This window comes from Strigops habroptila, chromosome 12, assembly GCF_004027225.2.
Source record: "Strigops habroptila isolate Jane chromosome 12, bStrHab1.2.pri, whole genome shotgun sequence".
Taxonomy (NCBI): Eukaryota; Metazoa; Chordata; class Aves; order Psittaciformes; family Psittacidae; genus Strigops; species Strigops habroptila.
This window is the reverse complement of record NC_044288.2, coordinates 21,015,648-21,031,981: the sequence shown is the minus strand read 5'-3', so window position 1 is coordinate 21,031,981 and position 16,334 is coordinate 21,015,648. Positions and strand designations below refer to the sequence as shown.

The 16,334-nt window shown below is 54.0% G+C and overlaps 1 protein-coding gene across 3 annotated transcripts in view; it reads left to right on the top strand.

The window, feature by feature from the left end:
• CXXC5 (CXXC finger protein 5) overlaps positions 1–3,378 on the top strand; it is a 31,937-nt gene extending 28,559 nt beyond the window's left edge. For all 3 annotated transcript variants that reach the window (XM_030504028.1, XM_030504029.2, XM_030504030.1), the window contains exon 3: positions 2,281–3,378. In XM_030504028.1, coding sequence (XP_030359888.1) covers positions 2,281–2,325 — 45 coding nt within the window. In that variant the 3' untranslated portion in view covers positions 2,326–3,378. The remainder of the gene's footprint in view (positions 1–2,280) is intronic.
• Positions 3,379–16,334: the final 12,956 nt, after the last annotated feature.

Here is a 16,334-nt window from a genome sequence, read left to right as displayed (position 1 = left end):
CATGTCTGAGTGAGCAGTGTCATTGCCAAGGAGAAGAGACACTGGTGGTGACTTCAATCTGCCAGCCTGGTGTGTCCAGAGGAGCATCCTCAGGGAGCCCAGACAGGGGCCGAGCTGTGATTAAACATTGATCTAAAACCAAGCAGTAAAAAACACATAGAATTAAACATTTATGGCAGCATAAAAGAAATGGGCTAAATCCCTCTGCCACCATTAGGCTTTATCAGCACATCTACAGAGCCCGAATAACCGGTCTCCGCTGGTGCCCTGGTGTGGTGCGGGCCGCCCGAGGCTCTGAGACTGGTGAGGCAGGTTGGATGCTCGGAGCAGGCAGCAGCATGTCCCTGTACCGACCAGGCTCCTCCAGCCCTGGCCAGGTCACCCTGGGCTTGTATCTAGAGCTGTAGGTCACACGAAGGCCTTGAATAGCCAGGATTTGACTCAGCAGAGCTGTCCTGCATCTGGAGAAGCCTTGGTGAAGTGCCTTGGTGACCCAGCACTGGTGTGAGGGTCTCACACCTCACATGGCTCTCACAGAGACTTTTCACCAAGGCCTGTCGTGGCAGGACAAGGGGCAATGGTTTTTGAACTGGAAGAGGGCAGGGTTAGGTTGGAGATAAGGAAGAAATGTTGTACAATGAGGGTGGTGAGACACTGAACAGGTCACCCAGAGAAGCTGCCCCATCACTGGATGGGTTCAAAGTAGGGTTGGATGGGGCTTTGAAGAACCTGGTCTAATGAAAGATGTCCTGCACATGTGAAGGGAATTGGACTGGATGGTCTGTGAAAGTCCCTTCTAACCTTCTGTGATTCCTTTTTTAATGTTCCAACTGACTCTGTGATTCTATGATCATGGGGACAAGGGGTGATCTATGCTGGGCATCCACATTAGAGCTGGTTGTCCATCTTCCTTTAATAATGAAGGGGCAGAGGTGTTGAAGGTGACCTGTATCAGACATGTCCTTCCAGACCCTTGTTCCTCTCTCCTTGGATGATGTATCTGAGTAGGTGGCCCTTACTGGCGAGTCCACCATGATCTGCCCTGGTTCTGCACCCAGTGCCTTGGGTGGCATCCAGCATGGGTGGCTGTGTGCCCTGCCACAGCCCATGCATCATTGGCTAGAGGCACATGTGTCTCCCTCAGATGCCTGATTACATATTGCAGAGACTTTTGGGGAAATGGTGATGCCCCCAGCTCAGTTTGCCCAGAGGAGACCTAACACAGGCAAAAGCAGGAGAAGGTGCGATCCGTCAGCAGCTCAGCTGGGCACCACCAGCTCTTGCTCATTCTTGCCTTTTGCCATTCTCCCCTTGCGCAAACCCCATGTTTGGGTCATGATGCCCATGGAAGTGAGCATGTTGGGGTCCCTCTTGCAGGGGTGGCGGGAGGTGCTGTCCTGGTTCCTCGTTGAGGCTCAGTGTGTATCTTTATCCAAGAGAAGGGCCGGATGAGAGCCGGCTGGCTTGTTTCCCATTGGTGTCCCTTGCTTGTCTGGAGATGCAGGAACTGAATGGCCCTCTGAGACACATTTCTATGTGATTGTGTGGCACTATCTGCTGGCTAGCAAGGCTTGGCCTTGCTTGGAGGCTGTTGGCATTGAGAGACATTGTGGTCCTTGCATACTTCACCCATGGTCTCATGAATGTCGTGTGGGCTTCCCACCCCATCCAGCTGGGAAACATCCCGAGTTCTCCTTCCAGAGGACCACAGACCCGTTGGGGCTATTGCCCCACACCACCTTTCCTGGGGGGGTCTTCAAAGAGGTCTCTGTTGTTGAGCACTTTGTTGTGTGTGGGATTGAGCCTGGTGGGACTCATCCCTCTTCCCTGTGAGGTGTTGAGAGGTCCTGCTGTTGCCCTGGGCTGCTCTGTTTGGGACAAGGTTATTCACTGTGGCAAGGGGGGGATGTCCCTTGTGTCTTGAGCAGCTCCTGGGTCTGGTGTCCATAAGCCTGACCAGCTCACTCCCTGCCTCATTTTCCCCCAGATGCCCTCCTACACCCATGTATTGGCTGGGCTGCTGTCTGCTGGGTGTCCATTCATCCACGGCAGGGAAGGTGGGGGCTGTGCTGGGCCATGCCGGGTCATTGTGGCCTGGGAACCTTGGGATGTGTGGTCATATCTGTGGGATGTGGAGTCCATCCTGAAGCCAGTGGCCGGGATGCCGGGATGGAGATGGAGGGGTGGAGGGAGGTGATGCTGCACGGCTGTGCCGGACCCGACCTAACACCTTGTCCCTTCTTCTTCTATCCCCCCCTCCCTGTCTCTCTTCCTTTCCAGAAGGTGATGCTTCCTACAGGAGCCGCGTTCAGATGGTTCCAGTAGGAACGGGAATCCCAAAGCTCTGTCATCCAAGTGCAATGTCACTGCTTGCTTGTGTTGTCTCAGGCAAGGGATTTTTGGCTGAAATGAATGGATGCACCTGTGTCTCTTTAGAACCAAAAATATTTTCTCGCAAATCTCATTCCTGTTTTTATAATTTTATTTTCCTTCTTTTTTTTCCTCTCTTTTTTCTCTTTTTTTTTTTTTTTTGGCGTTCGTTTTAACATCTCCGAGTCCGAGTCAGACATTTAACTGCTTTTCAAATAAAAAATAATGAAAAGGAAAAAAAAAAAATAATAATAATATACAACCACAATGGATCTGTAAAGTACCAAGACTTAATAGACAGAGTATGGACAATCAGTTTCTTTCTGTGTTTTTGGTGTTGATGTTGTTTATGTGTGAAAGATGCAGTACTTGTGTAGGGAATGTAAATTTACAGTAACCTTTGAAAACCTAGTTACTAATAAGCACTACTGTAATTTAGCACAGTTGTTTAATTGCACCCTCATTTATACTTTTTCTTTGATTCTTTCCCATCATACAATAGAGTGGGTAGTTTCTAGAATGCCTCAACTTCATGTTTATAAATGAGAATATGTTTAAAGCGATGTAGTATCCCCTTTTCCTAGCCATTCACCGATGGAAGTTTAACCCGGTATCAAAGGTGGAAGGAAACAATTGCTACACAACTGGGGGTGGTCGAGAAAGGAAAAAACAAAAAGGATTAAAAAAAAAGGCAAAAATAAAGGCAAAAAAAAAAAAAGTCATTGTTAGTTTATTACTCTAGAGCGAGGAACACTGCGGCCAGAACCCTCCTAACGCAATGGTTTGCTCCTAGAAGCAATTTTTGTCAACTTACTGAAGTTAAAAATCAAACTCCAATCCCGATCGCGGGACCTGTGCTGAAGCAGTTACGACAAGTGACATTTCTCTTCTGTTCCCATCCCCGTCTCTCCAGCTCTCTCTCCATCATCCAATTGAAATGCTGTTTGTAATGTTTTAGCGATCCAGGCTGGTTTTGTGAATAAAATGAATGCATGTTTTGTGTCATGATTTCCAGCTCTGTTATTTCTCTCCCACTCCTCTCTCCTGCCATCCAGGTCCCACAATGGTGATTGGTTCCCTTTTCGCTCTGCCTGCCCATGTGTCCCAGTGGGATGGTGGTGGTATGGTGATGGTATGTTGAGCTGAGCTGGAGTCACCCCACTGCTAAATCCACACTGTTAATCCCAGCAGTGGATGGGCTAAGCCAGCCCCAGCTCCTCCCAGGGATATTTCCTGGTTTGACCTGCCTGGAGTTCTAATGGGTAGTGCAAGGCCATTGGTTTTGGTAACGCAATATCATTGATGTACCATGGAGAACCACAGTGAGGCTCCTTTGGTCAGGACAAGTCCAAAACGAGCTCCCAAAGGTGAGCGTGCTCAGGAGGCTGAGCTCTGGTGCTGCTGGTGGGTGGCTTTCCAGGCTGGGTCTGAGGGAGCTGGCTGGGATGGAGGGGATGTAGAATGGGCTCAGTGAGGTCTATGCTGGTGCTTGGGGTGCTGTGCTTGGCATTGCAGGTGAACTGCCTTCCCCCTTGCAGCCCTCAGGAGGGTCTCTTGGCCATGCAGGCAGCGTCGTCCCATCCTGGGGGAAGAGGCAAATCTGCCTGGACCTGTCAATGCTGGGAGGAGGAAGTGGGAGCCTTTGTCCCCGGCTCCAGCCAGCTTTTGGGCCAGCATCTGTTGACCAGATGTGCACCCAGAGGAGGGGGGTGATGGCGATGCCTGTGCTCCATCCCACTGACCCGCCAGGACCGAGCAGAATGTCCTTGGGGGGAAAACTAACTCAAATGCCCTCTCCAGCAGTCTGTCACACCAGCAGCTCCCAGGGGTTTGGAGTCCAGCACCAAGGTCACACTGTCAGGATGCCTGCGGGGATGGCTGGAGCTTATGGTGATGGTGATGGAGCTGGGCCAGCGTGGCAAGGGACAGAGCTCAAGGCCTGCGGGGACAGATGGACCAGCAGTGCTCTGGTGTGTGGTATTGCCTGGCTTCTGCACCAACCAGGGTGGCACTGGCAAGGGGCTGCGGGGAGCTGGTTCCCAGTTGTGGCTGCTCAGGCAACAGCCGAAATCACTTAGCAGGAATGTGGTGGGGGGTGTTATGGGAAAAGGGAGTCTGGCTGTTGTTTTATGACTGTAGCTGATGTTGGGGCTGTGTGAATGCACAGTGCTGGCACCTGGGGGGGAGCCAGACCCTACCCCATGCAGGGAGAGCATCCTGGGTAGCAGCACGCAGAGCCACTCCAATGGGAATTCCAGCCCCAACACCCTGCGGGAGATGCATGGGGGTAGAAGGCTGCTTCACCCGCCAGCAGAGCCAGGGCTGGGGACTGCTGGCATTGTCTACAAGGCTGTTTCCCCAGGTCTGGCCATGTCACCCACAACAGGGCTGCATGGGGTCTGCTGTTGGCACAAACTGGTGCTTGGTGAAGTGCCGATGGGGCAGTTGCAGACATGGCAAACTCCACTGTGCCATGCTGCTCCTCTGCCACCTGCTCCCCACAGGGACAGCAGCTTCCCCAGCTCTGCTTTCCCCCCAGGAAGCCACAAGGCACAGGGAGTATGTATGTCCCACATCACCTCTATGGGCATCACAACAGCACGGAGGGCACATGGTGCTTGCAGGGAGGACATGGGCATTAGCAGAGGTTGAGAGTAGGGGCTTTCTCTGGAGGGAAAACAGGTCTGGGAGAAAGGAAGGAGGCAGAGAGAAGGTGGCATCAAACCCTGCCTGTGAGGGTGCTGAGGCGCTGGCACAGGGTGCCCAGAGAAGTTGTGGCTGCCCCATCCCTGGCAGTGTTCAAGGCCAGGTTGGACACAGGGGCTTGGAGCAACCTGCTCTAGTGGAAGGTGTCCCTGCCCGTGGCAGGGGGTTGGGACTGGATGAGCTTTAAGGTCCCTTCAACCCAAACCACTCTGTGATTGTATGATAACAAGCTTAGCACGGCACTGAGGGAGAACCTTGGGTGCTACCACAAGGGCTGGCCTGGGGTCACTCTTAATTAACATCCTCATTAAACAGAGTTAGCAGAAGGGCAACTAAACCTGCCTCTGGCTTGAGGGCATGCGGTGGCAGAGGACACAGCGTGTCCGAGTGGTGGGATGGTGCCAGCAAAACAGTGCCAGGAGAGGACAGCCCCTGGAGTGGGGCTGGTGCAGCAGTGATGCCAGCGGTGGTGTGCATGGTGGAACTGGCCTGGCTTGGCGAGGACGGTGTCCCAGGAGCTGGTGCCAGAGCAATGTCCATCCTGCATCTGCTACTGTGGCATGTGGGACTGAGCTGCGGGTGTCCCCTTCCCCTCTCCACAGTGGCATCCCCATGTCCCCCAGGCTGCAATCCTCATCCTGACCCCAGTCTGACCTCCCCGGCGCGGGGACGGGGCAGGATGCAGGAAGTGCTGAACAAAATGTGCTGGAGCCGAGCCGGATGGCGGGATGCTGCCGGTGCCGCTGGCCAGGCCTGGCCTCCTGCAGGGGGGCTGCTGCGACAATGAGGGGCTGGAGTCCTGGTAAAGGGGCTGTGAGACCCATGGTGGTGGGATGGAGCATCTGTGAGCGTCGAGGACTGATGGCTGCTCAGTGACCCAGTGGTGCAGTCCCATGATGAACCGTGGGATGGGACAACGCAGATGGGGCGAGACAATGCAGAGCTCATGGAGTTCAACTCAAGGCCAAGTGCAAGGTCCTGTGCATGGATTGGGGCAATCCCAGACACAGCTACAGGTTGGGTGGGGAAGGGGTTAGAGCAGCCCTGAGGAGAAGGACTTGGGGGTGTTGGTCAACGAGAAGCTCCCCATGACCCGGCTTCAGTGTGCGCTTGAGCCCAGAACCCCCCCATGTGCTGGGCTGCACCCCCAGAGCATGAGCAGCAGGTCAAGGGGGGGATTCTGCCCCTCTGCTGCGCTCTGGGGAGACCCCCCCTGCAGTCCTGATCCAGCTCTGGGGCAACAGCACAAGAGGGACGTGGAGCTGCTGGAGCGAGGCCAGAGGAGACCATGAGGATGACAAGGGGGCTGGAGCTGGGACTTCAGAATTCCTGACTTACCACCACGCTCTGAGATCTCCCCATGCCTGAGCCGGGGCAGTCATTATATGTGGTTTCTGTAGCTCGGGCTGCACAGACACTGCCTGATGTCCTCCTGCTGTGGAGACTGCTGTGCCACGAGACCTGGCACCCTGCCTGCAGCTCAGCACTGCTGCCTCTGCATAGGAAGCCCCAGGTCTGGGGTCTCAGGTCCCATATCTGCACCCCACATACTGAATGATTTCTTGGCGTGTGCTGGGTTTGCTTACATGAAGGAGGACACCTCTTGCATTTCCAGCTCCTTCAGTCTCATCAGAGTGCCCTGGCCTCCAGCATCCACAACAGTGGGTAGTAACGACCATCCAGCCTGATTGAGCCATGGTGTCCCTGATTATTCCTGATGAACATGTAGGTGCTCCCACTGCTCTTCAGCCATGTGTGCTGCGCCAACATGGTTTCAGCACTGCGTCAAGATGTTTAAAGGCCAGAGTAGTCACGATCTGTGAGAAATAGGTCGGCCGGTGACAGCAAAAGGAGGCTTCTCGGTGCAAGATGCTGTGTTACTGGGCAGTGGGAGAGGTGCTGATTGATGGGTTAATGACAGTGGCTGAGCAGGGGCTGAGCAGACGTGACAGGACTCGGTCCAAGCTGGGGGGGTTTGCTGCAACCTGCCTCCCCGTTGGCCAGACATTGGCACCGGCAGCCCTGGGGAAGCATTGGGCTGGGGTGTTTTGTGTTCCCCCACCATAATGCTGCAAGTGGGCATAGCGCTTGTGAAGGTGTCCAGCTAGTACCATGGGTGGTGAGAACACAAGAGCAGGCTGCCCTGTCCTTGCTCTCCCAGCCGGTTCTACAGCCCCCGTTGAACCTCTGATCCAGGGATGGAGGATGAGATGCCCATGGGGCAGGAAGGATGCCCTGCCCGCTCCTGCCATGCCTGTGAGACACTTGGGCTGGCTTCTCCTGCAGCCCCATCTCCCTGAGCCCAGGCAAGCCTGGGAGTGCAGCAATGCAAGTCAGCCAAGCCCACCCCCAGGAGCTGAGGAGCCAGGGCTTGATGATTACATCCCCCTTGAACTTTAGTCATTCATTTCTGCATTTCACCTCACTTGTTGCCCTTGCTCCTTTTAAAGCTCCATCTGTTGTGGGCAATGATACCTCCAGGAGTGGCAAGGCCATAAGCGTCCCCTCCTCCAGCAGAATTCGTTTTCCAGCTTTGGGAGCAGAACAGCCTGGAGATCAATGCTCATGAAGCCCTCGCAGGTCCTGGATTGTGCTGAACTCCAGCAGCCTGCAGGAGCACTTGGCACAGCTCAGCACCTCTCCGCTGTGCCCTGTGACCCTCCAGATGCTCCCACCCATCTGGAGCTGGCATCACCACCACTGACATCCTTCCACCTCACCATGGTGGTCACAGGTCTCCCACTGACCTGGGCACCATCCCACTGGGAGATGCTCCTGCATCAAGGCCCTGTGCCCTGCCTGCCTCAGCAAGAGACACACCAGGCTGTTCCTGGTACTTTTAACCTGGAGCTGGAGGGGTGAAACCAGCCCAGGGCAGAGCCCCTTGTGTGTCCCTGCAGCAAGGTGTGGGGTGCCCCATCTCCTGCTGCTCTGCCTGGCCTGGAGGGCTCCCACCAGCAGCACGGTTCACTGCCTGTTGCTTAGTCCTGACACTTCTCCATCGAGACAGCCACCTGGGGACGTTGGAATTGGCTTTGCTGCAAGTATGAGTTGTGTAATGGGGGTCCCTGGGTCCCCCCAAGCTCCCGTCATCTGGAGCCTGAGTTGGCCATGGTCCCTTGCAGAAGGGTCATGGTAGTGGTGCTGAGCTGCAGGGCAGTGAGGAGACAGGGCCACTCCTGGGGTCTGGGGGAGACTAAGCTGGAGAAACGGGCCAGGGCAAGGCATGAAAGGATGGGGACTGCACAAGGAAAGGGAAAACACTTGTCCTTTGGGCAGAAGGATGAGAGAAAAGAGCAGGAGAAGAAGCAGGAGATGGGGGTGGGAAAGGGACACAGCAGTGATGGGAGTCTCTGGAGAAGAGACAATCTGTTGGATGCAGGGCTTGGTGGAGGTCTCAGTGTCCCCACATCCTACCTGGTCCCACCATAGAATGGGTCATTAGGGACCCAGGGTACCACAGTTAAGCCCCATCCTGCACATTGGGAAGCAAGACAGAGCTGGGCCCTCCACGATGAGCGATGGGGTGTCTGCCCAGGGCTGAGGGGTGCCCTTGGGCACCTCATCTGAGCTGCCCTCACCCCGGGGAGGGTCTGCAGCCCCAGTGAGTCCTCCAACACAGCAGAGCTGCCGGCTCCATCCTCCCACCTCCATTTTCCGACGCTTCCAGACAAAGTGACCGTTTATCCGCTTGGATTTCAAGCTGTGTGCACAGCCCCGCACTCACCCCTTCAGCTGGACACGGGGAGGAGGAGGAATGCAACCAGGCAGGTTTGTGCAAACACAGGCTCTGCGTGGTCCCCCTTGGTCTTTAGTCTGGTAAGCAAAATCAGCATCTAATCCAGATCAAACAGGACTTTAGCTCCTGTCAAAGGACTGATCCCCTATTCTGCCCAGGCTGTGGTATTTAAAGGGACATGGCCAGGTTAAGTACAGCTGGAAACAAAGGGTTTGTGAAAATAATCATAATAAAAATAACAACAGCGAAGGCTGGGAAGGATTAACGGGAAGAGAGACTGTAATGAAATATAACTGCCAAGGAAAACTGTGGTTAATGGAGACATCTCCCTGGAGCATATGAAACCTCAGGTAGTGGAGGAGGAAAGAGATAAGTGAAACCACTCAGAAACCAGCAGAAAGATAGAGCAGGCTGTTCCTGGATCAGGGCAAGATCCTCTCCTTTCCTCTCCTCTCCTCTCCTCTCCTCTCCTCTCCTCTCCTCTCCTCTCCTCTCCTCTCCTCTCCTCTCCTCTCCTCTCCTCTCCTCTCCTCTCCTCTCCTCCCCTCCCCTCCCCTCCCCTCCCCTCCCCTCCCCTCCCCTCCCCTCCCCTCTCCTCTCCGGGTGCTGGGGGGGACCATGGGCTGGCCTAGCCCTGCTGTGCCACAGCCCCCAGATAGGATTTAGCCACCCGACTTCTCCTGACCTTAATAACTGGCGCTGACTTAGCCGAGAGTCTGGTGCTAAATCCCGCGTGAGTCTGGAAGTGTAGGAGTCGGTGTCACAAGTAATTTATTCCACGCACCTCTCAGCCTCCTAAACTTGGGGAAGCCAGTCATTAACACAGATCCCGGTGCTGCCGCAGCCCTGGTTGAGCAGATCTACAGCAGCCTCTCTTTATACCTAGTTTTCTCCTTTCTCCCCATTTCTCTCATAGCTGCTGGCTTGCCCAGACTGGAGAGTGAAGCCCCACTCAGTCCCATCTCCCAGTTAAGGAACAGGCATCATCTAGACCCACAGCTTCTCTAGGCACCCTGTGCCAGCGCCTCAGCACCCTCATGCAGTGCAGGTACAGCTCATGACCTGCATGTCCAGCTTTCATACCTGGCCAGATTAGGGCAAAAAAAGGCAAGAAAGAAGAGAAAACGCAAACATCCCAACTTCCATCTTGCACAGTCCTTGAGCCACACATCACCAGGGCCGGAAGCATCTCAGACCTCCTGCCCTGCCTCTGTGCCTTCCTTTTGGCAGCCCTCTGTTCCCAGCACCCTGCTCCATGGAGGAACCCAGTTTTCCAGAGGTTGAGCATATTCAGTGGGATTGGCAGTCTGGAAACTCATCAGCAAACAACAGTTTCCAGAGGCTGATAATTCACCCAAATGTGTGCAGCTCCTCAGGAAATGGAGCAGCCCCATCCAGGCCCTGCACAGCCATCTCATTCCTGACTCCTGGCAAAGCTTTGTGGTCCTGCTGTATGGGCAAACTGTATTCTCAGAAATGAGGTTTGCTTAAATTTTGGAGAGACAAATGTAGTCTGACTCAGCCACAAAGCATGGCAAATCTCAAGCAGGCAGTTGGTGCGTGGCAAAAAGTCTGCTTGGGCTGTGAGAGTAAGTGGTGTTGCATTGTTTTGGCTGTTAAAGCAAAAACCCAGGGGAAAGAAATCTCTTTGGGTCAACCCAGAATGAACTGGGTTTTCTGACACACATGAAAAGTGTTGTTTGGGCAGGAGGAGGCACTTGGTTTTATCCACTACTGATATTAACTATATTTCTAGATGAAACAAACATAAAGTTCCTCTAAAACAAAAAGACACTTTGCTTATTCCAAGGTAATGGATGCTCCTTGTCCTTTCAAATGAAGCCCAAATTCACCAATAATTATATCTAAACCTAGAGATTTCAGTGGATAAACTCCTAGTGTGAACAATTCCAGCCTGGCTGCCTAGTCGGGAGGCTGTGGACGCATCCATGACAGGATATGCTCTCCCTACATCATCACCCAGAGGATGCAGATCACTGAGCAGCCTTTATTTTGTGTGCTGCTGCTGCCTTGCTGGGTGATGCTTGGTGGGATGCTGACAGTGCAGCGATGGTCCTCTAGCCAGGATGGGGGCTTGACTTGCTTGTGCCCAGTGGTCCATGTGGCTGGCTTTGCCTGTGGATCGAGTTCTGGAGATGAGAAGCAGAGGCAGGGTTGGTTATTAATGTGCAGCACTGGCTGTGACTCTGGCTGAGGGGGTAAAGGTGTAGGACCCTCACTTGGGAACATGTTAGGGTATGCAGCTCATGATCCCCCTGCTTGTCCCACCTGGAATATGCACCTCCACCGTGGCAGAGGTCCCAGCAGAGACACCCTTTTCCTTTGCATGCCCAGTTCTTCTCCATGCCAAGGCAGGACCCTGAGCAAATCACAATCACAAACACCCTGTGTCCTTCTGGAGCAGGCTTTTCAGCCTAATTTCTGTGCCCATTTTGGGATCTGGCCCACTGGAGTGATCTGCCCTCTCTCTCCCCACGCATCCTCCTGGCTCAGCTTTGCAGGCTGCCTCCCCTCCCCGAGGTCAGCTTTGCCAGGAAGACCCATTAGTCCTTTTGGATGGCTCCTCTCACCCTTCCTTAGGCAGAACCAGAGCACCAGAGCTGATTGGGGTGTCCTCCAAGCTGGAACAACCTTTTGCCCCATCCCCTGCCCTGAGGATCTCTTGTCGCCTCCCTGCCTGGTGCTCTGCTTCCTCGGCACCGGTTATGCAAGTGGCTTTGGAAGCAAGACAGAATTACAGCAGGAAGAAATCATTGCACGGCTCTGGTGGGAAAAGATATTATCCTGCGTTGCCAGCGAGACCGGCCGTCGGCAGGTAAGGCCCGGAGGAGAGCTGCGTTGCAGGATGATGGCTGATAAGATGCCGGGTCCTGCTCCGATGGCCTCGGGAGAGGGAAGCTCAGTGCTGTGAAGCTATGGAAACGGCCAGGCTGGGTGGGAGCTGTAATTGGGCCACTCTCACAGGCAGGTACGCCTGGCTCTGCTGTGTGCAGCGATGCCAAAGGTGCTCCATTGGAAATGGCAGCTGCCCTGCGGCTGTGTCCCCCCTTGTCCCTGTCCCCCTGCTCTGCCTTTGAGTCACCTCAGCAGCGTGACGGCTGCATCCGCCCCGCGCGAAGGTCACGCTTAAAAGCATTGGATGTGCTTTGGAGGTGGGAGCCGCAGCGTGCTGGGAGGAGTTGGGTGAACCTCCCCGAGGTGGCAGGGGGCTCCTCAGCCCTTCCATTATTTGCCAAGGAACATAAGCCCAGAGGTCCGTGAAATCATGGGGATGTGTGAAATCAGGCACTGCCGGGCAGCTCTCCTGCACGGTCGGCTTAAATATTTAACATGTTGATTATACAACGTTGGGATTGAAATGCTGGTGTGGGCCCAGACCTGGGGGTTGGAGTGTGTGTGGGGTGGATTTGGGATCCGGCCACCCTGCCCTGGGCTCCTGGCAGCCGCTGCAGTGCCGGCGGGAGGGGAAGCGGCGAGGGGGCTGTGCGGGAGGCAGCGAGTGGCTCCTGCTCCGGAGCCTCCGAGTGACAAACGCGCTCAGGAGCAGGAATTCATTCCTGTAAATATGTTTGCATTATTTATTTTAAGCATTTTTATAAATCATAATAGGAGAGACATCTGCTGTTAAAACTGCAAACTGCATTCATGCCTAGGGCAAGGCAGGAAGAGGCTTCTCCCTGGGAAAGCTTGGCAAACTTTGGGGAGCACCGTAGTTTGGGGGGGGGGGAAACACAGGGGCATGTTCCTGGTGTGAGTTAAACCCCCAGCCTGCTTGCTTCTTCTCAGGGTCTTTATTTAAATGCCTTCAGTCCTTCAGCCCTCTCGATTTTGACACATCTTTATATGAAGCTTTATCATGAGGATGGCATCCCGGCGGCCAAAGAAACTGGAACTAAACAACCCCTCTCCTCTGCTGAGATACACTGGTGCGTGTGTCGTTGGTGGGTATCATTTCCTTTCGGTGCAGCAGATGGATCTGGAGGGGGAACCGGCACCTCTTCACAGGCAGGGCTCTCAATTGATGGCACAGCACAGAAAAACCCCTTTCCCAGAGCCTGGTGGCATTTGCACGTCCCTGGAGCCGAGAGCTTCTGGAGACGGCGGCGGCTGGTTCTGGGTGAGGGGAGGACGCTCCGGGTGACTCTGACTCACTGCTTCACAAGATTAATTGCCGGGCGTTGCAGGAGGTTTGTCACTGCCACCGCGGCTCCCTGCAGCTCACCTCTCATCCTGCCTCCTCTGCCTGTGGAGCCAGGACGAGGAGGAGCCCGCCAGCACCTTCTGCACCCAGTGCGCATGGAGCCAGCATGTTGCTGCAAGAGGGAGGTGATGGGGCATTATCTCCCCTGGAGGCAGCTCCATCCATCTGCTCAGGAGCCCCAGGGTGCAGGGGGTCCTGGATCTGTTGCTTGGATGGGTCACTTTGTCCTCTGCCTCAGTTCCCTGTCACCTCACAAGGCAAGTGTTTGAGTTGGGCTCTCACTGCCATGCTTGGGTCCTTTTATTAGAATCACAGTATCATAAAATGTTTTGTGCTGGAAAGATCCTTAAAGCTCATCCAGTTCCAACCCCCTGCCATGGGCAGGGACACCTTCCACTAGAGCAGGTTGCTCCAAGCCCCTGTGTCCAACCTGGCCTTGAACACTGCCAGGGATGGGGCAGCCACAGCTTCTCTGGGCACCCTGTGCCAGCGCCTCAGCACCCTCACAGGGAAGAGCTTCTGCCTCAGAGCTCATCTCAATCTCCCCTCTGGCGGTTAAAGCCATTCCCCTTGTCCTGTCTCTACAGGCCCTTGTCCAAAGCCCCTCTCCAGGTTTCCTGGAGCCCCTTTAGGCACTGGAGCTGCTCTAAGGTCTCCCCTTCAGGAGCCTTCTCTTCTCCAGGCTGCCCCAGCCCAGCTCTCTCAGCCTGGCTCCAGAGCAGAGCTGCTCCAGCCCTCGCAGCAGCTCCGGGGCCTCCTCTGGCCTCGCTCCAGCAGCTCCACGTCCCTCTTGTCTTGTTGCCCCAGAGCTGGATCAGGACTGCAGGGGGGGTCTCCCCAGAGCACAACAGAGGAGGAGAATCCCCTCCCTTGACCTGCTGCTCACACTCTGGTGGTGCAGCCCAGCACAAAGCAGGGTTCTGGGCTCAAGCACACACTGAAGCTGGGTCATGGGGAGTTTCTCATTGACCAAGTTCGAGCTGTGCAGAGAGGCCTGCCATGGGAAGCAGGTGGCAAATCCACTCTCCAGGGCTCATGCAGACTTCTCCTCCATCCTGATGTCCTCAGCCATCCTGTCCCCCAGCACTGGCAAGCTCAGCAACTGTGATGAACAAAATCTTTTGCATAATCAATAATTAATGGCTGGGGTTTCCAAGCAGTTAATTAATCTCCTGGTGAACGGTGAAAAAGATATTCTGAATAAATGTAGGTGTTTTCAAGCCAGGTGAGCAGAGGTTCATTCTCAACCCAGGCTCTCCTGTCAACCTGCATCCTTTCTAACCATCCCTGGAGAGCTTCTTGCTCCAAGTGATGCTGGTCATTGGAGCGAGTGGACAATATTGATCATAAATATTTGCCTAATGAGATCATATCTGCTTTCCAGCATATGCAATGGGTGACCTCAAAAGGCTTTGGGTGAGCTTGCAAAGAGCTTAATTATCTAGCTGAGTCTTGCAGCTCTGGAGGGGAGCTGCAATGGGCTTGTGTGGTGGGGTCAGGTCAGGCCCAGCCATTGCTTTTCCAGATCAGAATGGGAATACTGGAGGCAGGAAACAGACCTTCGCTGAGGCGCATCTCTGTGCATCCAGTCCTAGTGCTCCCACACAAAAGCTGGGAGATGCAGCACATAAACCATTCAGGCTCCGGGGTTAGGCAGAGATTTGAGAGGATTTCTCTGGTCACTGGTTTCACATTCAGGGAATATCAGAGGTTTCATCCAGTGGAACACTCCATCCCCAATAAACACCTGCTTGGGAAACCTCCACCAGGTTCACTACAAGCACCATCAGTTGAGCTCAGGCACACCAGCCCTAGACTAAGGCTTTGCTCCAATTTCAGGTATGTTGGAAAGTCCTTGAAGCACCTATTTCTCTCTGTAACTTTTGGGGATTGCATGTGGCTCTCCTTGTTGTAGACCTGTGGGGTCTGGTAGATAAATCCCATGTCAGATACGCAGCCATGGCTCCTCTCTGGTGACCAGGGTTTTGGAGGTCTCTGACAAACATGCATCTGCCCTGCCTCCGTGCTGGGCGTTGCTCAGATTCTGGCCCGCTGCAGTCCATGTATGTGCGAGCAGGGATGAATCTGCTCTCCCCAGCGCTGGCTCCTCAGCTCGTCCCAGAATAGCCAAGTCACTGACTCGTGGCTCATCCTGAACAATTGCCAAGCAGCTGCAGCTGTCCTTGACTTTATCCCTGCTCCAGTGTGGCTTTGCCCAGCTCCACAAGTTCACACTAGGAGACTCCACTCCCCCTTCCCAGAATAGAAGATATCCAGGGCCCAGCGTCAGCAAGTTTAGCAGCTGTGGGAAGTGTCATCCTTTGAGCAATCAGTAATTAGTCTGGCTGAAAGGCCAGAGTCCATGTGGCTAATGAACAGCTCGAGATGAGACCTATGATCTCCTGACCCTCTTTGGGTCTTGTTGGTGACTTCCAAACACTTCCTGGCTTGCTCTCACCTTCGGTCTTTTGTCATGGAAGTTGGTCCTCTCCAGCAGATCCAAAGCTCATGGTCACCTCTTGCCCTCTCAGCTCTGGGTATCTCCTGCACCTCCTCACACCGCCTGTTCTCTGCACTGCTCTCAACTGCCTGCTTCCACCCATAGAAAGGACACCTATGTCCCTGCTCACTTATAGTGTCCTACCTACCTGTCTATAGCTGTCATGTCTAGTACTGTCATCTCTGTGAACCAGGGCTGGCCTTGGTCAATGCTTGTTGAGGAGACATTGTAGGGACACTTGTAGGCAGAGGGACTCATGGTTGATGATGGTGATACACAGAGCTGCTCCTGATTGATGTAGCCAACTCCTGTGTGTCCAACCCCTCTTAATCCTGTCTTCAACCTGGGAAAAAATACAGCTCTCCTTCTGAAAATGCTTAACTGTGTGAGGACTGACTTTGGGTTTGGCTTATGCTGAGGGACTGTGAAATCAGAGCATGGGACAGAGAGTTCAGCGAGGGGAAGAGGGTGACTGGGTAGCATTGCTTTTCTGTGCAGATGCTTAGTGCATCAGCTGATGGTTCCTGCAGGAGCAGCATGGAAAATGAAGGCACGGTGGGATTAAGGGATTTACCTGAGACCTATCAGGCTCCTTTTCCATTGTTTTGCCTACTAAATATCTCTGCTTCCCTAGAGACAGTTGGCATCTTTCAGAAAGTGCATTTTTTACCTTCAGAGGTGTTCCAGGGTAGGTGTATTCATAGTCCTCTGTTATCATGTGTCAGCAAAGGAATGGGAACATCTTGGACCAAGCTAGTTCAGTTGATTTATTGTTCCCGGTTCTTAGAGCAGTCTAG